This window comes from Venturia canescens, chromosome 8 (assembly GCF_019457755.1).
Source record: "Venturia canescens isolate UGA chromosome 8, ASM1945775v1, whole genome shotgun sequence".
NCBI lineage: Eukaryota > Metazoa > Arthropoda > Insecta > Hymenoptera > Ichneumonidae > Venturia > Venturia canescens.
The window spans coordinates 20,872,866-20,894,292 of NC_057428.1; the positions used below are offsets into that span (position 1 = coordinate 20,872,866).

Here is a 21,427-nt window from a genome sequence, read left to right on the forward strand (position 1 = left end):
GTTTCCAAAGTTTTTGAGAGTGCCTTGCTCGACGTGCCTTGTAAGAAATATTTGTAAATATTCATCAAAATATTCCTCTATTTTTCTAGTTTACACATAAAAACGCTATTTTAGTGGTTAAGAAATCGGCGTTTCTGTCAGCCTCGAATCGTTATTTAAGATACTTTTCCTTTCATTTTTATACGAACTTTCGTAACAATAAATATTCGGATAAATGAATTTTGGACTTTTTCTATCGGAGCTTTGGCTCCACTCGTTTCTCGCATTTTAGTGGCTCGATCTCCGCACCCGAGGCCCTTTGGAGTGGCGATGTCTGGCTGTCTTTTTTGTTATACGTATAATACACAGGGTATAAACACGCGACGAGAGTCTCGAAGAGGTTGAAGTGACGGCAGGAGACAGGAAACTGGGGGAGGAAAAAGGAGCGGCCGAGCGGGAGCCAGAAACGAGCGATTAGCAGTAGTAGCTACACGTGTTTTGCTTTTCCATCGACTCCTCCGATTTTCCCGTGCTCTTGTATATTTCTCTGTTTTTTCAGACGCGCAGACTTGCTCTCCTCGCCGTTTGCTCTTGAAACGAGACTTTTTAAAGGGCCGCGAGTCGCCGGTGTACAATTTAGTGTGATCGTCGAGTTGAGAGCTGTCTTTGCAGCGTTTTACTGCGCTTGAAAAAACAGACGAACGCGAGCCCCCGGGAGCGCGTGCAACAGTGATTTCTTTCGGTGAGAATCGGCAAATAATGGAGAATCTTCTATAATAATAAATATTCAATACAAATGTCAAGTTTATGGCACTCGTTCCGAATGAGGGTGCCAACAAATATGGCAGATTGAAGCGACTAAGCGGATGAGAGGAATGAAAATGATCGTCCATCGGCGACGAGACCGTTGTGCGACGTAACAGGCTTCGTTAACGCACTCAAAGATGAGCGTATAAAAAGAAGATAATAAATTTATTGAGATCGGTTAACGGTGCGTCGATCGCTACCGATTCCGATGCCAAACGAGTGTTTCTATCGAGACTCGCAGGCGTGCACGCGCCTCGCATACGAATGAGGTGGCTCGAGTGTCCCGTCACGTTGTTTCCTCTCGTCTTTTTTCCCTGCTTCTCCTCCCCCTCGGGCTCCGCCGCTCCCACCGCGTTTGGATTCTACAAGCAGCACTTATCGTCGCCACGTCCATCCGGGTCGTACTTCGGACAATAAGGTGGATCGTAGCTCGTGTAGCAAAAGGATCCTCGAGCGTGGTCAGGCGTGTGCTGCCCGACGAGGAGGACTTCGCCCGCTCGGGGGCTGATCCGGGGTCCGGAGGGGCAGCGCCTCGAGCAGGGCTCCGCCATCATCTTCCTGTCGCCTCCATCGACGCTCTGCGCCATGTAGCAAACCGCCCAAACGTGACTGCACAGCTGGTCGTTCGGCCTGTTCTCGCAGAAGGGCTGGAGCTTTCCCCCGTTTACGCAAACGTCGACGTGCCCGACGCGACCCATCTCCCCGTAGTAACCGGCGTTCGTGTGAATGACCTCGACGAAATCGGCGTCCCCGCTGTCCAAACGGTTCACCAGGCCCGGACGGACCAGCGGCCTCGCCGGGTCCAAACCGACTATCCTGTGCATTCGGAAGAGCAAATAATTCGCCATTATTCCGCACAAGTGCGCCCCCAGGGAGTGACCCACGCAAGTCGTCCTTCCGATCGGCAGGCCCAGGTGCCGCAGCACCGTCAATGTCCCCGCCAAGCAACGAGCGACTGGCCGCAGATTCGACACTGCGGCTGGATAACACGGCGCTGCGCTCAAGCCTCCCCAGTCGACCAGGAACACGTTGTAACTTCCGTTTCTCATGTAAGCGTCGCGCAGCACCGAGATCGGGAGCGTGTCATCCCCGCCTGGAATCGTACACAGTTTTTTCAAATAACCATCCCGAGGAACGTGAAATTCGTCGGGAAATTAGGGAAATATTTGAATTTGGGGGAAAAAACGAAATTTGAGAATTACTGGGATTTCGTTGGAGAGTTTTTTTTTTTTACGTCGTTTCGTTCGTCTCCGACGTTGCGAAGTTCAGCGTCACGACTACGCGGACTCGGAAGAAAAATTTTGGCAGCGTGCACAAAATCCGCAAAATCATGAAGGAGTGATTTTTTTGAAAATAACGAGTTAAAACACACCTGCGTAGCCGTGGATGAGAATAATATTTTCTCGGGTAGGTTCGTAGTCCTTGCGGAGCCAGTCGGATTGCCGGGAGTCGAGGGGGCGTTTCGGTCGACCCGGAGTATAGAGGTAGACGTGGACATCCGGGTCCGGGCAGGAGTCGCGATCGTTTCCACGCCTCCAAGTGCAATCGTCTTTGTTGTATTCGGCTGCTGCGCCGCTCTGAATCGCGTCCTGGATGGGCCCGCGGCCGGAAGTCCTCGCTGCTTCGTTTCTTGCCGGACGAATAACGAGCAGGAGCAGGCCGAGGGCGATGCGGATACTCATCCCCGAATTCGACATTTCGAGTTCTCTCGGAAGAAGAAAATCGAAAAAAACTTGAAAACTGCACTCTCGATACGCAGCCGCACTTCCGATCACTCTTACGCCAATTGAACGACTGAATCAACAAAAAAGATACTTTGTGACTCGTCGCGGCTCGAACAAGACTGCTCGAATCTCTCGTGGGGGACACGATCGCGTATACCGTTTCGAATGGTTCCTCCGCGTTAGATGTACCGTTCCTCACTCCCCTACCATCGCCTTCCACAGCATTCCCCCGAATATCACTTTGCCTCGCTCATTAGCTCTTTTCCGTTCGATTATTTTCATTTTTTTCCTCAAATTCTCGGCCAAAAATCTTACGAAAGTATACCTCGCTCTGCGCTCAGCTCTCTCAAAAACTTTCCGCAAGCACGGTGGTCGGTCGCACGTAACGTTTTCTTTGGGATTCGAAGCTCTCCGACTTGGAATGGACGATCAATAAAACGGTTATTATTTGAACAAAGCTAATAAAATAGCGACGCGCTCCTTAGGTTTGTACTTTCTATGCGCGGTCATCGCGGGAATAACGCGTTACGTAAAGTCGTCTCGTTCTGCTGATTCTCGAGGCCATGGGCAACGAATACAATTATACGCTTTTTTCAACGGAATTATTTCGAAAAGAAAAAAAGTACGAGAAATCGCGACGCGATCCGGTGGCACTGGCGAGTTGACGCCCGATCGGCCGAACGTTGAACTCGTTGAGTCGATTAAATCGCGGGTTATTCCGAAAAGACGAAACATTTCAGAACGCTTCACGATTCTTCGAAATAATAATCGAAACTAAATCACTCGGATATCTTGAAGAAAATACGAGGATAAAATACGTTTGAAGGATTCGTGACTCGAATGTACCCGGTGTGCTTTCGACCTGCTAACCGAAGAGTTTCACTTCACCGCGATCGTCAAAATAAGTGTGTGTATTTTTCTTTTTCTCTCAATTCCTCATTCCACTCCCATCCTCTGTTTATTTTCGTGCGCTTGCACAGCAGAGCGGAGCCAGCGTCACCGAACGCCCTCCTTTGTTTACTGTTTACAGTGAAAGTTTAGCACATTTTGAGTGTTTCGTCGTTCTTCAACCCGCCGGTGTGCAACTTGTTCCTTTTTATGAACAAATGCTTCTCTCGGTGAAAGTTATTCGTATTTATTATTATTTTGTTTCATTTCGACGAATCGTAGAAAATCTGTCACTTCGTTTATTCGCCAGTCAGCGTTCGAGATTACGTGTACGAGTTCACTTACACTCTTCCAGTGACATAACCAAATCTTACTTCACACTCCACGACTATGGTTTGTCTTTTTTTTTTATCTTCTCTGGAGCTCATAACACTTTTATTATCAAGCGATGCCCCCGAATAGATTCGAACGTACGTTTCCTCGGCGAGCGTCACGTGCTAATTTGAAGTCCATTATCCGACCGAAAGCTCCTTAACGGTAAAAATTGATGAGATTTTAATGAGGTCCACCCCCCTTCACACGAAACTTCAAAGCGCATCGTTTCTTAATCGAGCTATTAGCACGGTTTACCAAATACGGAAATACCTCCAACGTTCCAAATAACCAAGAAAGAGAACAGCGATTTTGGGTGAAATTATTGCTTCCAAAAATAAGAGGAGCGTACACCTGGGACTAGTCGGAATTAGCACATGAGCGAAGTCGAATAAAATCGAGAGAAATTGAGAGCGTCGAATTTCCCATCGTTGCAACGGAACCATTTTTGTTGTTTTCACCTGTCGCAGTTGAAATTACGAATTCCGATGAGAAACTGGTATAAAAAAAATATTTTTTTTTGTTCCCCAAAAAACGGAATAATTAATGTGCTAAAAATTGTGCGAATTCGATGAAAGCATTTCGACGATTAAACAACAACAAAAAGTGATAACACGAAAGTGTGAACTTTTCTTGATTCATCGCCAACGAACGAGCGAGTAAAAAAATGCATTTGTATGTAACGTGCGAGGCAGAGCAACTCACGATCGCGACAAGATTCAATCCAACGACGTTGACGTGACTATTTCGCAATGGCGCCTGCGAGAGCTCGTCGTCGTTCGGCATCTTTTTTTCTTCGACGAGCATTCTTTTATTGTTAAATTATGCGTTAAATATGAATTGATGGATCACGAGTCACAATCGTCAGAGTTATTCACCTTGGTATAGGCGACGCAATATTTTTCCGCGGTTACGAAACTACAATGGGCAGGCGAGCGGAAGAAATGAAGAGAATTCATGATACAACCGTCGAGATTATTGCATACTCGAGAGATTGTACATCCACTTGAAATAATGCGACGTCGACAATAGTCGGAGATAATAATTATTATATTTTTGTATATTATCATCATAACTTTTGTCATCATTGCTTAAATATTTATTCGAAGTAATGATCGAGGTATGGCGGCGAATCAACGAGGAACTATTTTTCTTACAAAATTGTAATGTTTTGCAATGAACTTTGTTTTACAAGCGGTTCTGTACACAGCAAAGTAACAATATTTTTTAACAAATAAAAAAAATTTTACGAAAAAATGAGACAGTTTGAAAAAAAAAAACTGAAACTAAACGAGTTCGCTCTGGAGGTCATAACTCTTGGAACGGTAAAATTTCAATATTCATTTTTTTCCTTAAACTATCGGAGGCGTTCCGCCGATAATGAGATGAAGGAAAACGGACGAGAGTACTAAACTTCAATTGCTTCGTGAGCTCACCGAAAAAAATGGTTTTTCATTCTTATTGCTGCTCCTAAATGTACATGCCTCATTAAAAGTACTCGTCCAATAATAAGGAAAATCGTTGTAGTGTACTGCGGTACTCTAAAATTTTTTGTCTCGTTCTCAGAAGATTATTTCGTTTCATTTTCACCGTTTCTCTCTCACTCTCTCTTCGAATAATGGATGACAGAGCGATGTTTTTTAAAGTCAACGTCATTGGCAGTTAGATAGACGCTTTGTATCGCCTATAACAATTTGAATAGTCATTTCGCCTCGCGGAAGGAACACTTTTAATTGTGAGACGTTTGTAAGTTCTTGAGAATTGAAGATATCGGTCCATCAACAAGATTCGCTGTCTTATTTAAGTTTAGTCAAACATTTACAGGACACATCATCAGTTTTTCTAATAGAAAGAACATCTATTTACACAATAAATAAAAAGAAAATAAAGTGGAAACAGTGTTTCGGGGAGGAGAATAAAAACACAGACGAAAGAATGTCACCGGAGAAGTTTACGAGGAAGTTTGCAACGAATGATCCTCATAAATGCTCAATAATACCTCGAAAGGACGATTGGAAGATGGCGAGGATTTTATTTGACTGCTAAATTTTGAATTCCCGAGGCAACAGCATTGCTTATTTCCGCTCTGTCCGCCTCCGTTATCTTCGCGGCCGACCCTGTGCTCTGTCGAAGTCTGTCGCAAGCTTTTTTATGCAAAAACCAATGGAGTCTTTGGCACTCGCGATCGCAGTACTGGACGGCTTTGCACTTGCTGCATTTTTTTGTTGCTTTGTCCTCGCCGCAGGTAACGCAGACTTGTGAGTTGTCGACGAAACCACGCTGCCCGTTTATCGCCGCCGAGACGACCGACACTGCTGATGGTGGATCGCTGCTCGCTAATGTTGCTACCATTTGACGAAATATCGCGCTCTTGATGAACGGAAAATCTCGAACCGCTTCTCGCACCAGAGCTTCCTGATATTCCGGCTGACGCTTAACACTTTTATTGCACTTTAAAACCCTACGCACCATTAGCTCCACCGGATCCATGCTTTTCTTCTCGTCTCCATCCTCCGTCGTCTTTTCTGTTTCGTTCTTTTCTGCTTTCATCGCTTCTTGATGCTTTTGACACTTTATCACGTGTCCGATAATACAACTCAAGTAATGATACTTGAAAGCCATTATTTCATTCATATCGGTGCCTCGTTGCATCTCCCGATTCCTCATTGCTTCCAGTACTTTTTGGATCTGTAAACGAAAAAATGGTAAATCAGACAAACATTTTTTTAACTTTTTCTAACCAAGATAAAATTGCTAATCACAAGCTGGAGAAATTGTTAAAAAAAGGCGAAAATAACACTATTTTGGTGCATCGACCAACCTTGCTGGCATTTTCCAAGAGTCCGGGACACTTTTGAAGATTCATAAGAACCCTGACCGGATGGACGTTGACCTGCATGGTGAATTTGTGGAAAGAATCGGCCAGGTGAGGAGGAAGCATCGGCTCGGTCTGCAAGCCTTGCGGCTTGATGTAATAATCAATATCCGCTTTGGGAATGTAATTGTTGATGGTAGCGACGCATTTGTGGTTGCCGACAAAGGCAGCCATTTGTGCTGGTGTGCGACCGATGCTATTGGTGGTGAGTTTGGCTCCGTGGGACATAAGGAGATAACATATTTCTGCATTGCCACCTAGAGCGGCAAAGTGAAGTGCTGTGTAACCATTTTCATGGTGGCAAACGTTTACATCGGCACCCTGGCAACGAAAAAAAATTTCTTATCGAAATTATCAAATTTTGGAAGAAATATTTGACAGAGAAAATGAGAATCATTTACTCGTAGAATTGATCAGGTTCAAATTGATGAACGACATAAATTTTAGACTCAACAATATATGACAACAATATACGTGCGCAAAGTAAACAAGCAGAGAACGGAACATACCTGGTCAAGAAGCATCTGCACAATTTCTTTATTTCCTTTGTAAGATGCGTGCTGAAGAGGACTCATTCCATTCTCATCAACAAAATCAACTTTCGACCGGTTTGCAGCCAACAAAACTTTTAGTTCAGCCGCCTCATTATTGTTTATTTTCGCAAAAATATCTTTCTGCAAGTCCGTCATGTTGTCCGCTGCTGGCGCCATGTTGTTTTTCTCTGTCTCGATCTGCATTTTATATTTATAGATGTGTGGGTGCCCTATATATTTATTTATCGGGTATGGGGGAGAGATTTTCCGATGGCGTAGGAGTATAATGTGGTAGTAATACAACAGCGCCTGTTTGGAAGCGCTACTTTTCGAGCAGCGGTAATCAGGGGAAGCTCACACTTTGTTCGTTTTGTACTCGATCGATCTTACAGATAGACTCAATGCTCCAATCCGCTCAGCCGGGCGGATGCACATATGTTTATTATTGTGACATTGTTTTCTTCCCTTTTTCATTATATTTTTCATCCTTTTTCCATGCCAATTGTATATCAATTTATCAAATCGTTTGAATATGATCTTGTAATTATTGCGGTTATCATTTATTTTTGCTGATTGTGAACGGTTTTGGGATGAAGAAAGCAAGAAAAAACATGCGATTTCAGTTGTTACTTTTTTATTAAAAGAGAACGTGAATACGTATTTAAATACTTGCGAAAAACGGAGTGAAGGACGTTCATATTAGTCGTTCTTCGAAAATCACGCGTATCACTGTGTATATTCACTCCGATAAAAGAGCAATAAAAAAAAAAGCAAGAACAAACGGTCAATAGATTTTTCAAAATTCAGCATTTCGCAAAAAAATACCTATCCAATATGGCTCTTGGACAAGCATTATCGTATTACTAACGCTGCAAAGATTAATAAAACAAGACAACATTCAATATAAACTGTATGTATATCCTACATATTTGATTTCGTAGATCAACGAAAATCGGAGATGAGCAAACCGTGCAGTTATCTCCAATTCTCCAAACTAAAATATTCCATCCCAACGGAGATTCCCTTTTCTTGCACACCTTGGTTCATTTTAACGTGTTAATAGTATACTTATCCTTTGGCTTCTAGATTTCCACAATTTTTTTTTCAATTCTTAATAACAATTCTTTCTCCTAATTGATATACGTATTATCAACAAGGCCTGAACTGCGACCTATGGCTGTGGCGGCAGCTCAGATGCGATGTACAAAATATACACAATTTATATATATTTATCTGTACGATATATATTTTACAGAATGTTACGACCAGTAGTTTTGAATATAATATGAGGCTCAGGACCGAATTTCGAGTGGAAAAGCTTAGCAATGTTTTCTTTTATTATTGAAGTTGAAGCTTGTCGACAAGAAATTAGATTCTCTACAGGGTTGGTCCAACAAACTGATAGAACAGTATTGAAAGACTTGTCGACTCGGAATTCGGTGCTGAAGGCAGATTCAGACTCATCGCTGTTGGTCTTGACACACTGTGCGTCAGCACTACCATCAGAAAGTTGAGAAACATTGGTATTCGAATGATTTCAAAGGTTTTTTTACACTCTGGCATTGGAATCTTTTTTTCTATTGTAAAACTTATTCTTCACAGAAGCGAATTTCGAATTGGTTTGAAATAAACTTTTTACTTTTTTTTTCAAGTTTTGTTTGGCTAAAGTGAATTTCTAAACAGAGCCGAATTTCTGTACTTCCTGGCAGCAGTGCAACTGTTTTTTCATGTAAACGGGCGATGCGTTCTAAATTGACCTGGCTAATGAAACAAGCACAAAGAAAATCTTGGGCGTCAATATTGACAACCAGGTCGATTAGACTTTGGCTAAGCGCCACAGATATTTCAATTAAACAACTAATTCATTAAACTTTCTTCTCAATTAATAAATTTTCACTATTTATTGCAAGAGTTGTTATTAAAATTCTAACATCCCAAGCACACGGTGAATCAATTTTATTTCTATGGGTACGTTAGTTCTTGGATTTTAGAGAGCGAAAGAAAGTATTCGAGCAAATCCACGTTTTCTCTACGTCAACCTTGCGATGACCGCTTTGAATCGTCAGTAGGTACTAAAATGACCATTTTCGTTCCAGTAACGACCATGTTTGTCTTTCATTTCTCAAACGAAAAAATGAATTGCGTCGATTGATTTTTTAAAACGCTATTAGGGATACTTCAATATACACGTATTTCTTATTTTGTTGCAAACGCCAGCGTTTCGTATAACTGATTAATACCGTTTTATAAACGCGCTAATATTCAGCAGCGGTGAGCTCTCACCTACTAAAGCTTCGAACCTAAAGAGACGCAGGATTTTAATCCTTTCCCCGTCCTTTCGTTAATTGTATTCATTGTTGCTTTTATTATTTAGCTTACAAAAAAAATGACCTATCAACGCCCGAAAGAATGCTATCGCGACATGCCAAACTGGATTCGCCATGTTTTCTTTCGTTTAAATATTATTTCTTTGCGGAACACGACTATTTACAAAATCGTTAAAATCGCGAGACAATAAGAAATAGATAAAAATAATTAACGTGCAAATTCTGTCTCTACATTGAAATAAAATATCGTGCGGGCCTCTGAAATCTTTTTGTATAAGCGACTAGAATTGTTTTCGAGTTGCGAAAAACAAAATTCGAACTACTACCACTCGGGGGTGGAAAATTTGAAGAATTCGACGAGGTTTGACTCTCAGTAACCTCGTTAAGATGCTTTTTTTTGGCTGATCTTGTTTTCTTCGGTTTTCGAGTTACGACCTAACAGAGATAAACTCGAAATCTTGCACCACGCACGATGACGATTGTGCCGTTGTCCTAGACCGGTTCCGGGGGTGGATCACAATCTTCTCCCGATTGGAGCATAACTTCGGTCTGTTCTTTCATCATTTCGGCTTGAGGATCATTCGGGTCCATGAATTCGGTTCCCTCGTCGATAAAACTCTTTCGCACTGCTCCATTCGCCACCGAGCTGATGTTCGTTCTCGTCGTTCCTTGGACGGTGTCTCTCCAAGGGGTTGTCAGAATTTTCATCCTCTGAAACAAAAGTGCAAGTTCGTTAAGCTCTTTTCTATAATTCGCGCTGGTTTCCCGCTCCGAATTGACGAACAGCAATGAGCGTTTCATTTTACTTGGAAAAAGTTGCCGGGCGTTACGATTATTTTGTAAATCGCAATTCCAGGGATCATCGCGATTGACGAGGACGCGATCATCCAGCCGAGAACGTTCGCCCAAAACGGATAAACGTAATCCTCGTATGTCAGCGGCTGATATCCCATTAATCCGTAAACAATAATGAACTGTGGAAATTCGTTTTTGAAAACCTCGATTACTCCTTTCTCCACGAGCGAATAATTCTTAATGAAATTTTAGCAGAAATAAAACGCTTCTAAAGTCTCACCATGATGAATATTGGCGCCACAAATTTCCAACAGACACGCCAATATAAGCCAGGTGAGAAGCCAATCATGTCTTTAATGTCAGCGCAAAATCTATCGGCTCCGTAGATCCAACTGACTGCAATCGCTTCAGCAAGCACAGCGAAGAGCATCGAATAACCAGCTGCGTAACGATCCAACAGGTGGAAGAAATAAAAACCGCCCTGTGAAGAGTAATCGAGCGATGTTCATCAAAGCCTGAGTTCTTAAGGTCGTTTTTGCGAGTATACTCATTTCCTGAAGTGAATCTCATAAAATTCCACTCACTTGGGAACACGAAGCCAAACCAACAACGAAGTAGAGAGTGAAGAGACAAGCCACGAAAATTTCCCGGTGATTACCAATCAGAGGGAATTCATCGCTGAGTGCTGTGATTATGGCTTCGGATCCTCCGAACTGAAACGCGATTATTTTCAACGACCAAACCTCTCGGGAAGGAAATTTTCACGTTTTTCACTTTTCTCTACGTACCGAACTGTCGAGACCAAGAGTCAGTAGCATCATGAAAAAAATGAGTGCCCAAAAAATGGATCCTGGCATGGTTGCAATAGCTGCCGGATAGACTATGAAAACGAGGCCTGGTCCTTCGGTCGCAACGTCCTCGATCGATCGTCCACTCGCGTGAGCCATGTATCCGAGCACCGAGAATATTACAAATCCGGCGACGAACGAAGTCGCGCTGTTTATCACGCTCGTTAATAAAGCGTCCCTGAAAAAGTCGTTTATTCCTCATTCGTTATCTTTTCCCAATTAATTACGATCGCGTCGTAATTACAAACAATCCGATTTTTTTCATAATTATAACGAATACTCGCTTGTAAACGTTGTTGTGGTATTTGTTGTAGCTCGCGTACGCAAGCAAAACTCCGAAACCTGGTCCCAATGAGAAAAATACTTGAGTCGCAGCATCGACCCAAACCTGCAAATAAAAAAATGCTAATGAAGAATAGAAAATGTAACAATTTCAAGCCTAACGAATCGAACGAGTATCATCATTTTTTCTATTCCCTTAATTTATTATTCCTCAAACTCCCAAGCCAAAAAAGAAAAGAAAATTCTATGATCGTCGCTCATCGAGTGGAAAAACAGTTCAAATAAAAATTGGAGTCGATCCTTTATCGTTCTAAGATGTTTAAGGTGACGAGGAGTCATTCGAATTGAGCTTGTATACGTGATGAAAATGCCTGTCACATAAAAGGAGAAAAAGAGAGAAAATGGTGAGACCAAGTCCGATATCTCTGATGGCCAGTTTATATGTGACGGGTACACAGATTTTCCATTCTCAGCGAGTCGTCAACGCGCTCTCGAGCCAGCTCGCACTCCTGCACCATTTATCATCTTCTTTTCCTATCCCTCGGTAGTGTTTTTTTTTCCCCCCATTTCTACTTTTCTTTCTCTCAGCCAAAGATAATCTCTTGAATTATGTCGGAGGCTTGCCTCCCCTTGTTTCCATTCGTCTCCCGGTTGACCGCAACATTTATATCTTCGCGTTCACCCCTTTTATTATCACTCGTTAAATTCCGGGTGGAAAACAATATTTTTTCTCACCAATCCCTCGAAAGAAAGCTCGCTGTTGGGCGAAATAGTCGAAAATGAGGGTAAAAAGTTACCTCGGCCTTTGAAATCGCAGAGAAATTCGGGCTCAGGTAGTACTTAATGCCCTGAGCACTTCCAGGCAGAGTGACACCCCGAACGAGCAGAATGAGTAGAACGGCGTAGGGAAAGAGTGCTGTAAACCATACGACTTTGCCCGATGTTGATATCCCTTTCCACAGTGAAAAATAGCAGATGAGATAGACGACGAGAAGACACATCGCAATGTCCCATTTGATGGCACCAAGGTCGTGAAGGCCGGAGCTTCGATGGAGCTCTAAAATGGACCGGCTGTGTGCAAATGTAAATTTCGAATGATTTAGACGAGGACTATTACTGAAGAAAATTGAGGCTTACACGCGGATGACGTAAGAGGAAACTTTGGAGAATAAATCGTTTGTTTGGAATAATCTTACGTGAAATATTCTTGAGCAGCGCTCGTGTATCTCGTGCTGTTGTCAACTTCAACGACGTTCTTCAAACCGATTGCCTCCAAAACGCTCTGGCTACGGTTACGGTTCGAGGGCATCTCGTCCATCGACCAACTGCTCGAATCGACGTAAGAAATATTCACGTCAAATTCCCGACAGAGCGGCGTGTTCCATGAGTTTCCACAGGTCGTCCAAGGTAACATGTTCGTAAAGGATGCGAAAAAATAACGCAGCGCCCACGCTATTATCACGTTGTAGTAAAAGTCGACGTAAAACGCTATCAAAACAACTGCGTATCCTATCCCTGTGAAATGATCAATACATTAGACTTATTTAAGGGCCAGACTTTCCAATAATATTTTTCATACCAATCGTGATGCGATTTCGTTTGAAAATATTTGTTCAACTAGAATTTCTGTCGTTCAGAGCCCATTTTGACTGAGCTACTACAAATATCAACTGGCAATTTTGAAAGCAAATCGAAAGATTCCCAAACGCAAGTCAAATTTTAAATGCTTTTGTTGTAAAACTGGAAAAATGATTACACCGATTTTTATGGGTTGAATAAAACAAGATAAATTGTAATAAAAATGGTATTGAAAGTTGAGCCACTTGGCGTCTCCATCATCATTTTTCACGAGGATTGCTCTCTCAGTCCTCACTTTTCAGCGTTGAGTGAACGCGCCAGATCGAGCTTTCGGATTCTCGAATCCGCTCTCTCGCTCTCTCCTTAAAGTGTTTTCACGCTAGAACGGAATTGACAATGGAGATAAGTGCTCGAGTGAAAAGTTAAGTGAGGTCCATTTCTCGCGACCGGAATACCAATGACCGTGTCAGAATATCACTCTCGAGTATAACACGAAAGTGAAAATATAGAGTGAAGGAATTTCACGATTCTCAACAATCGTGGCTGCATTAATTCCCACTCTGGACAAAAAAAATTCAAAAAAAGTGGGTGCTTTTTTTCTCGGGCATCACGATCGAGATGTTCACCTTTAAGGAGCGGAACCAAACGTCCCCAGCAGGTAATAGCTCCCTTTCGATTGAACTGTCCAAGAGCAAGCTCCATGTAAAACAAGGGAATTCCACCGACGACGAGCATGATGCAGTAGGGAACGAGAAACGCACCTGCAACAGAAAAAAATCATTTTTCAAAACGTTCTTATTTCTGTCAAATGATTTCGATTTGTTCATACAATATGAAAATAATACGAATGAAGTATTGACTGAAAAATTTGTCCAAGATGGAAAAAATGCTCAATATTTTGGGGAGCATCGACACCAACATTTATCATTTTCAAAAAACATTTTCCCAACTCCCCCATTCATTATTCTTCGAATATAAAAAAAAAAAAACTAATTAAAACGGCGCTGAATTGTTCAGGCAAAGAAGAAAAAAAAAGAGAGAAGAGAGTCTCGATATCAAGAGCAGAATGTAAAAGCATAAATCCTGTTGAGTTGAAAGGTATGAGGAGAGTCCGGATCATTAAAGTGCCACACCAGATCGTCGGCTGTTACGTTGAGTTTCCATGGTCGGGTGGGGTAATCGAGCGCAATCTTCTTAACCGTGACGAAAAGCTTCTCGCGGCAAGACTTCTACGTGTGCATGAGTGTGTGCGTCGCAAAAAGAGCTTTTTCGTCTCTCACGTCTCGGAGCACAGCGAGAGCAGCAGTCTCCATTGTTGCGACAAGAGGCTGTGGTAATTGTGCAGTTGAACGAAGTAGTTTCAACGTTGAAGAATGAGAAGAAGAAGAAGAAAGAAAAAAAATGAAAATAAGAGTACAATGAATTAAGGAGGATGCTCTACAAAGTGTTTCGATAAATATGCTCGAGTCAATGGGGATAATGGGAAGCTTCGATTTTTCACGAAACTGATGATTGATGTCTCAGAGAGAGCAATCGATTATTTATTAAAACACTGTAAACGCATGCACTCGAATTAGAATCCAATGACCCACGAACACATCGGGCTTCGAGCGTTGAAACGATTAATTTTCTTTTTACATTTTTATTTCCTTCCTTTATTTCGGGTACGACGACGCGTTGCAGCGTGTCGAAGAACGTACGTGTATGGAAGGGGAGAGCGTGGAGGGGATTGAAAAGCCCAGTGGGTAGGAAGCGCGGTGACCGTGGGCTAACTCCATTCTCCAACGTTTAGAGCACATTGCAAATGCTTTTAAGGAAATAATTCGATTAGGAACTTTTGAAAGTGCGTTTCTACGTGATACAGATAATCAACTCTGTCTCGCTATAACTCATTTTTTTTATCTGCCTGTGTATACCTTCCTCCACAGTCGAAAATTTCGTCAGTGGATCCACCATCGAAGATCTGTCGAAAATTGTAAACTCCCAAATGATTAACGATTTTTTCAGAGAATTTTTTATCAGCTTTTCAAAAGTATATTCAAATGAATTTTGAGAGGAGAAAAGCACGAGAGACCGAGGCCCTTCGCGTTCGAGCATCATCGAAAATCCAAACTATCGTTTCGCCACGAAGTTTAACGAACTTATAAGCAAGCGTTTGGATAACGAGCTCCTCACAAATTGATAAATCGCTCGATTCACCTGAACACGAAATAGAGCTTTCGCACCACACTTGTTTCCCGATGTTCCGATAGGCAAATTTGCCAATATCCCAGTAAACCATCCTTAGTAGTAGCTCCGAGGCAAATGAGACTGGAATTTGGGTTGGGAGGAGAGCACGAGAAATCGAGACGAGCTCGGAACGTCGAGGGGTCCCTCAAAATCGTGAGAATCGCATAAATTTCCGCATTATTTCGTTCACAGTGAGGAGTCTAGCTTTGCACAAAATAAGGAGAATTCGAGGGGATAAAATCGAATGGAAATTTAGGATTTTTGTCGATGATTATTACTCATTCGATCGGAGGCTGTCTTTCTTGGGGGAAGGAAAAGGACCTGGGAACAGTGGGGCCAAAGTACTTGGCCAGAGTGAAACGATCCGAGGGATAATACGGATTTTGTGGGATCAACAGGTTCAGTCTCTCAACGATGTTCTACGCTGCGGAGGGTTTTCCTTCTTGCTTCGACTTTTTTCTCTCCTCCCCTCCCTCCCTCGCTCTCTCTCTCATTCTTTCTTTTTTCTGTTACCTCCTTCTACGCTTTTCCAGTCTGTTTTTTTTTATTCAGCCAATTCTCGATTCCTCTCTGGCTCGCAAGAGCAGATCGAGGAAAGAACACGGAGCAGCATTATTTTTGCAGGCACTTGAGTGAGACATCGAAGAAAAATGTAACGTTGCGAACGACGGAGGTCTCAGTGACGAGATAATCGCATCAGAGCGGATTATGTTCGAGTGTGTCGAGTCTCTTGATTAATTTCGTCTTCCATTTCGATTTTCTTTGGAACAACGACGAATTTTTTTACTCTCTCGTAAATTTGTATTCCTCGCAATCTCTTCCACGTTTTCTTGCATCAACGAAGAGTTTTTCCTCCAATTTGTTGCCAGCCAATTCTCTTCGATATGCGAAGATGAGAGACGAAAATTGCACACGACGTTTTAGCTGCTGATTCCTCGTTGCTGCAAACTCATTCTCATTCGAGTTCGTGACACAGACACGTGTGGGCATCTTGAAATCTAACGGGAATATTAGTCAGCTCTAAACTCAAGTGAAACGGATATTTCCTCGCTTGAGCTCTTTTCCCCGTGCTCTGTCCTTTGAGCCCGTTTGCCCCGAGCTACAAAGTCCTCCTCTTTAATTCCTTTTTCCTCTACATCTTCAATAGAAATACGATCAAAAGGCAATTCCAAGCGGAACTTCCTTTTGGTAAACGGATGCTTGGTCTTTGGCGTTTCCCAAATGAACTCCGTGCGACTGTGCTTTGTAACAAAGAAACAAATAAATAAATATTCAATTTTCCAACTCTCTTACAAATTTCAATGAGTTTTTTCGGCTACACACAGGGAGCGATGTGCTTTGCCAAAAAATACAACCGCCTCGAGAGACCAGTCACAAAAATAATTCGAAAAAAATTGTGCAAGAATTCTGATACGAGTGAAAAATGTAGAAAATTTATTATCCTTGCTCCGAGGATCCTTCCAACGGAGTGTCCAAGTTGCGGGAAAAATGTGTGCAGAATAGAAGTTCACACGAGAGAAATAAGGTAGCGAAGGGAAATAAAAAGGAGAGAGGGGACGAGGGTATTTTCCTTCTGGAAAATTTGAAGCGAAGTAACGTTCTCGAAGAGAATGAGAAGAGGAGTAGAAGGAGTAAGAGGAGTGCGATGCCATTAGTTGCTCTATCAAGTCCCGTAGGAATATGATTAAAGTCCACTGTCAGTGATACAGGAGCTTCTCAAAAGCGGCTGCTAACACAATTAAAGCTCCGTACTGACAGAGGCTGCAAGAGCAGCCCATGCGCACCCATATTTATCCTCCCATCTCGCTCCTCTTCCTACTATAGATATTTATATTTCGCATGTGAGATATACGCCAGGGTTTCCACCCCTCTGAATACCATTTACACACCCATACGAATATACAATGGAGGAAGAGGGACGATGGGAAGTCAAGCCAAAAGCAAAACGTGTTGAGAGGCCAAGATCGGTCACTAATTTTCAATTACATTAATCAAATATGATTTCCTATTTGGGACACCCTTTTATCATCCTCTCCATCATCATCCGTAGAAACACGGCTCCATAAATCTTCTCGGATCCTTCGTCTTTGCAACACCCTTAAAAAAGGGCTTGGAGCAAGTTTTTTTCAATGGGACACACGCCTCTGGACTGAGAATTTTCATCGATTGAAGAAGTGATTCGTCGTCGAGTCGCTGAAAATTGAAAGTCATTTTCGTGAAATATTTTTGAATGTTGGCCTAAATTGAAACCGCAGACGGTTGATGAGATAATTATTGCCAGGCGAGAGTCTAGTTTCTTGAAAAATAAATTGCAAGAGGGAAGAGAGAAATGCAGCAGAAAACAATTTGCAGTGTCGATTTGTTCGAGGGAGATTTCTGGAATCCGACAATTAGCATTTTCCATTGCCTCGGTCGGTTTAATTCGTTGCACAGTTGGGAATTATGCTTTGCTGAGGTTTCCTCGATCCCGAAAATTTCTCATCCTGGGAGAGCTACGCGACTCGTCATTTACGGGGATTAAATCGTTGCAAAAAATAAATAGGAAAAAAAAGGAAAACACGGTTGGCTAGAAAAAAACGTGAGTCGCTGCGTCGAGGCGAGTTTCCAGGCGCTAAATACCAATCAGGAATTCTCATTTAGAACGTTTTCATTAGCCACCGTATATTGCATCAAATTTGATCTGTTAAACGCCCCGGAAAAGGTGAGACGCGAGCTAATTTTTTGAAAGCACGAAAAATCGTAGTTTTTCTATTTCCCTCGAATAAACAAACTCGCATTCGTCCTTTTTCGAGAAACATGAATCCACGAATGTCACACTCACCGCCCCCATTCTTATAACAAAGATACGGAAATCTCCAAACGTTTGCAAGATCGACTGCAAAACCGATGACGGAAAGAAGGAAATCGACTTTTCCTGACCAAGTCTCGCGACGATCACCGTCCCCGTCTACGCTGTTCGACGTCTTCACTACCATCGATGTCATTTCGAATTTTCCTGTATCAACAACAAAAAAAACACATTAAAAACATCCTTTGTGTCCGATTCAATATTCATTGCGATACTTCATAATGAAATAGAATAAACGAATGGAGAGAAGATGAAAATAAAAAAACTCGCAGAAGCAGCATCCAAGCAACAATTTCATAAAAAAACGAAACTCCGTTACTGGAAAATGAATTTTCAAAATGACTACGAGCTCGAGAATTACCAAAAACGAATGATCAGTGAAAATAATGAAAAATCGATTCAACCAGATATTTTTATGTATCGATAACATAGTAAACGTGTGTGTGTGTGTGTGTGCATACGTACGAGAGAAAAAGGAAATGCATGGATATGCATGATATTGGGTAAATTCATAGGTGTGAAATTACGTACGACGAGGACAACGACAAGTTATGGATAGCCCTTCAACACACATCACAACTCTCGAATTGCGTCCGCCCCCTTTGAGCCCCCGACCCCTTTTCACCCCTGTAACGAGCTCATTGTGCAGCGTTGACGGGCACCGATCAAACGGTATTATTTCAAAGGCGATATTCACAGATCGCCAGGGATGAAATCTCGGCAAGCAGAGGGGTATTTTATGGGAGGGGATATACGTTCTGATGGTCCAACATGGATGCTGTCCAGCCCAAAGCAAGAGAGACAGAGAGAGAGAGAGAGAGAGAGAAGGATGGACAAGGGGCAGAGAGTAAAGCTATCGAGTACTTCGCGACGAGAGCTTTTCTGTCACACGCACGATTCAACTCCTCTTATTAGAAATCGAAGCTTCATTATTATTTGGTACGATCGACTCGCTCTTGTATAACGAGAGAAAAAAACTCGAGGCACTTTTTTTATTTTCGTTCGATTTCATTCCCTGGTTTCATCGATTTTTTAATCCGATTCTTAACCGTCTTTATGAAAAGTCGTATCAGAATTAACTGAATTTCATCTCGTTCTCGAGTTTTACCTTCAAAATGTATTGATGGCGAGTGAACTTTAGAGAATACGAACTTGACAGAGAGAAAGTTTATTAAAGTTACGGAAAGCGATGAAACTTTGTTTTTTCGAGTTAGTCTTGAACTTCTCAACATTGTACCAAAGCTGACTAATGTTTTGAGCGATTGACCGTTTACTCGCAGAGCGAAATACACCCTCGCTGCTCTCCCAGGCTTATCTTCACTCCCATTTTAATTCGCACATGATTTCAGTGGTAACGATTAAAAAATTGATTGGTTCAGTGAGCTTCCACGTTTTGAAGTATTCGAAATAAATGAATGGACTGCGAAAGACACTGGATGAAAAGCCATGTAAAAATCATTCGATAATTTGTAAATATACTCACGAGGTTAAGATTCGTGGTGACTAATGACAGAATCGCCTCGCGATGATGTTACGGGGTGAAAAGACAACGGGGCACTGATGGAGCTCGCGAGCACAGAGCCCTTTTTCTTCCACCGTCGAGGCTCGAAGACTTCTCGATAATTTCACAACTTTACGGAAACTCGTGTACTTAAGACCCATAACCGCTCGTTTGATGAATCTTTTCCTTTCGTTTTTTTTTTTATTACCGACTTCGTTGCTTTTCACTGTGATACGAATTTCGCGAGCGATATTACGCGAGGAAGATACGAAAACAAGAAGCAACGTTTCGCTTCAAATTTTCCTTTTATTCTCATTTTATGGATCCTCCTCGGAGGCTTCCTGGCTGCTTCACTTTCGATGCCATTGCGATGTCTAACTACCAAATGAAAATGAAAATACAAAGTCGTTAACGATTTTCCATTCAATCAATATTTCTTCAATTTATTATACGATTCCTCGAGTCGTTATTCGCGGAAATGAAATCAGGTTTTTCGCTACTGCTTATCGCTGCATTGCACGTTTAATCGAGAGAAACTTGCAACGATTCCGAATCGATGGTAATTTATGCAATAAGACCGGAAACGATTGTTGCTTGACGAGGTGTATTATTAAGGAGCACCTTTGAGCAACTTTTTGTCTTTTTTATCTCTTTTTCATCGATTAGAATAGAACGTAATTGAGGCGATAAACGATTACGAGAATTTCAACGATTGAGAACGCGAGCCTCGCAAAATATGCGAAGATTCCACGTTCTGTCTTATTTCGATTGAAAGATTCTACCGACTCGCCGGATCGACACTTACTCGCGATTTTTTCTTCTCTTTTACTCTTCGAGACGGATTTCAAGGCTCGACTACTGTTTTCAACAGGTATTCGTGTCCTCGTAGAAGAGGCTTGATGGAGCAAATGACACGAGCGTGGCGACGCACCAACCATATATAACCCGCCACGGTCACATGGTCGAGGCGAATCCACCAATCGACGATTCCGCTCGAAGCTCACTCGCGCGCGCCTCGCCTTCCTCGTTTCCATCCTTTCGTCGCGTCAAATCTCCTCCGCGCGACCGGGAACTGTAAGCAATCAACGAGAACCATTAATTTTTATTTGTGCAGGAATAATATTCATCTGTAATGATCAATCGAACCGATGTACATAAATCAGAATATAAGGAATTTTCCATCAACTAAAAATTCTTGGAACAGCACATTTTCCTCTACGATTTACAAAGTTCGTTGCAATAACAACAGCCTCTTTTCATTGTTTATACACTATTTCAGTACTAATGATGTAAATTAAAACTTTAAGTTTGAGGGACTCGAATTCATGGAGTTTCGATTATTTTTATATAAAAAAATGATGGAGCCAATTTTGCTTTGAAATTGGAGTAATTACGTTGCACGAGTATTAAGTAAAACGATGTGACATTCGCGTTCATCGATTATTGCGGAATGGATCGAATGTGACGATTAGATGTGCTCGGCTAAACGTTACAAGTTTTTTTCTAAACTCAATCAGAAATTCCAAAGACTTTGTTAAAGTGTCACGAGTGTCGAACGCTCGATGTGAAATTTCCAAGGAAACGTTACATTTTCGAAAGTAAAATTGGCTCGAAAAGTGTGATAGAAATACAATGCTGCTCCAACAGAAAGTATTCGGTGAAACAGAAACGTTCAAATTTCTGATAATCTCGCGCTTCTCCCGACAAGCACCGAATTCCCCAAGCGTTCGTTGGCCGAGGGCTTCCTCCAATGGTGGAGTGACAAAGTCGCGTTTCGTGGGTGCGCGATCGTGTATTATTACAGCTGCTGGCATCCTGTCCAAGTAGATAAATATATCAAG

At 42.2% G+C, this 21,427-nt stretch overlaps 3 protein-coding genes and 1 long non-coding RNA gene across 10 annotated transcripts; 1 reads left to right on the plus strand and 3 right to left on the minus strand.

Moving 5' to 3' along the window:
- Window positions 1-60: 60 nt before the first annotated feature.
- Window positions 61-3,423, minus strand: LOC122414635 (phospholipase A1 member A-like). 2 transcript variants are annotated; one of them, XM_043426097.1, is made up of 3 exons: window positions 2,668-3,423; window positions 2,159-2,580; window positions 61-1,879 (listed from the first exon to the last, which is right to left on the minus strand). In XM_043426097.1, exons 2-3 carry the CDS (start codon window positions 2,481-2,483, stop codon window positions 1,149-1,151), a joined length of 1,056 nt encoding a protein of 351 aa, XP_043282032.1. In that variant the 5' UTR covers window positions 2,484-2,580; window positions 2,668-3,423; the 3' UTR covers window positions 61-1,148. The 2 variants fall into 2 exon arrangements, with proteins under 2 accessions (XP_043282032.1, XP_043282031.1); XM_043426096.1 differs by having other exon boundaries at window positions 2,159-3,423.
- Window positions 3,424-3,468: 45 nt separating this feature from the next.
- On the plus strand, window positions 3,469-4,032 carry LOC122414640 (uncharacterized). Its single transcript, XR_006261793.1, has 2 exons — window positions 3,469-3,791; window positions 3,861-4,032. It is a non-coding gene; the product is annotated as an uncharacterized lncRNA (long non-coding RNA).
- Window positions 4,033-4,802: 770 nt separating this feature from the next.
- On the minus strand, window positions 4,803-7,388 carry LOC122414632 (ankyrin repeat and MYND domain-containing protein 2). Its single transcript, XM_043426092.1, has 3 exons — window positions 7,155-7,388; window positions 6,592-6,966; window positions 4,803-6,458 (listed from the first exon to the last, which is right to left on the minus strand). Exons 1-3 carry the CDS (start codon window positions 7,380-7,382, stop codon window positions 5,802-5,804), a joined length of 1,260 nt encoding a protein of 419 aa, XP_043282027.1. The 5' UTR covers window positions 7,383-7,388; the 3' UTR covers window positions 4,803-5,801.
- Window positions 7,389-7,795: 407 nt separating this feature from the next.
- On the minus strand, window positions 7,796-21,406 carry DAT (Sodium-dependent dopamine transporter). 6 transcript variants are annotated; one of them, XM_043426084.1, is made up of 13 exons: window positions 21,298-21,406; window positions 20,392-20,658; window positions 19,569-19,964; window positions 18,059-18,232; window positions 13,635-13,769; window positions 12,627-12,945; window positions 12,228-12,501; window positions 11,433-11,536; window positions 11,089-11,326; window positions 10,885-11,013; window positions 10,581-10,781; window positions 10,312-10,479; window positions 7,796-10,216 (listed from the first exon to the last, which is right to left on the minus strand). In XM_043426084.1, the coding sequence occupies exons 4-13, from the start codon at window positions 18,219-18,221 to the stop codon at window positions 9,998-10,000; spliced, it is 1,950 nt and encodes a 649-aa protein (XP_043282019.1). In that variant the 5' UTR covers window positions 18,222-18,232; window positions 19,569-19,964; window positions 20,392-20,658; window positions 21,298-21,406; the 3' UTR covers window positions 7,796-9,997. The 6 variants fall into 6 exon arrangements, with proteins under 6 accessions (XP_043282019.1, XP_043282020.1, XP_043282018.1 ...); XM_043426085.1 differs by lacking the exon at window positions 21,298-21,406 and having other exon boundaries at window positions 19,569-19,960; window positions 20,392-21,230; XM_043426083.1 differs by lacking the exon at window positions 21,298-21,406 and having other exon boundaries at window positions 20,392-21,230.
- Between the last annotated feature and the right edge of the window lie 21 nt (window positions 21,407-21,427).

Coding starts and splice junctions, on each gene's coding strand:
- LOC122414635 (XM_043426097.1), bottom strand. CDS start 2,483: ATGTCGAATTCGGGGATGAGTATCCGCATCGCCCTCGGCCTGCTCCTG. Junction 1,880..2,158: donor TCTCATCCACGGCTACGCAG/GTGTGTTTTAAC, acceptor GTACGATTCCAG/GCGGGGATGACACGCTCCCG.
- LOC122414632 (XM_043426092.1), bottom strand. CDS start 7,382: ATGCAGATCGAGACAGAGAAAAACAACATGGCGCCAGCAGCGGACAAC. Junction 6,967..7,154: donor TGCAGATGCTTCTTGACCAG/GTATGTTCCGTT, acceptor TTTCGTTGCCAG/GGTGCCGATGTAAACGTTTG. Junction 6,459..6,591: donor TCTTGGAAAATGCCAGCAAG/GTTGGTCGATGC, acceptor TTTCGTTTACAG/ATCCAAAAAGTACTGGAAGC.
- DAT (XM_043426084.1), bottom strand. CDS start 18,221: ATGACATCGATGGTAGTGAAGACGTCGAACAGCGTAGACGGGGACGGT. Junction 12,946..13,634: donor TTTGGTTCCGCTCCTTAAAG/GTGAACATCTCG, acceptor ATCATTTCACAG/GGATAGGATACGCAGTTGTT. Junction 10,782..10,884: donor GTTTGGCTTCGTGTTCCCAA/GTGAGTGGAATT, acceptor TACTCTTCACAG/GGCGGTTTTTATTTCTTCCA.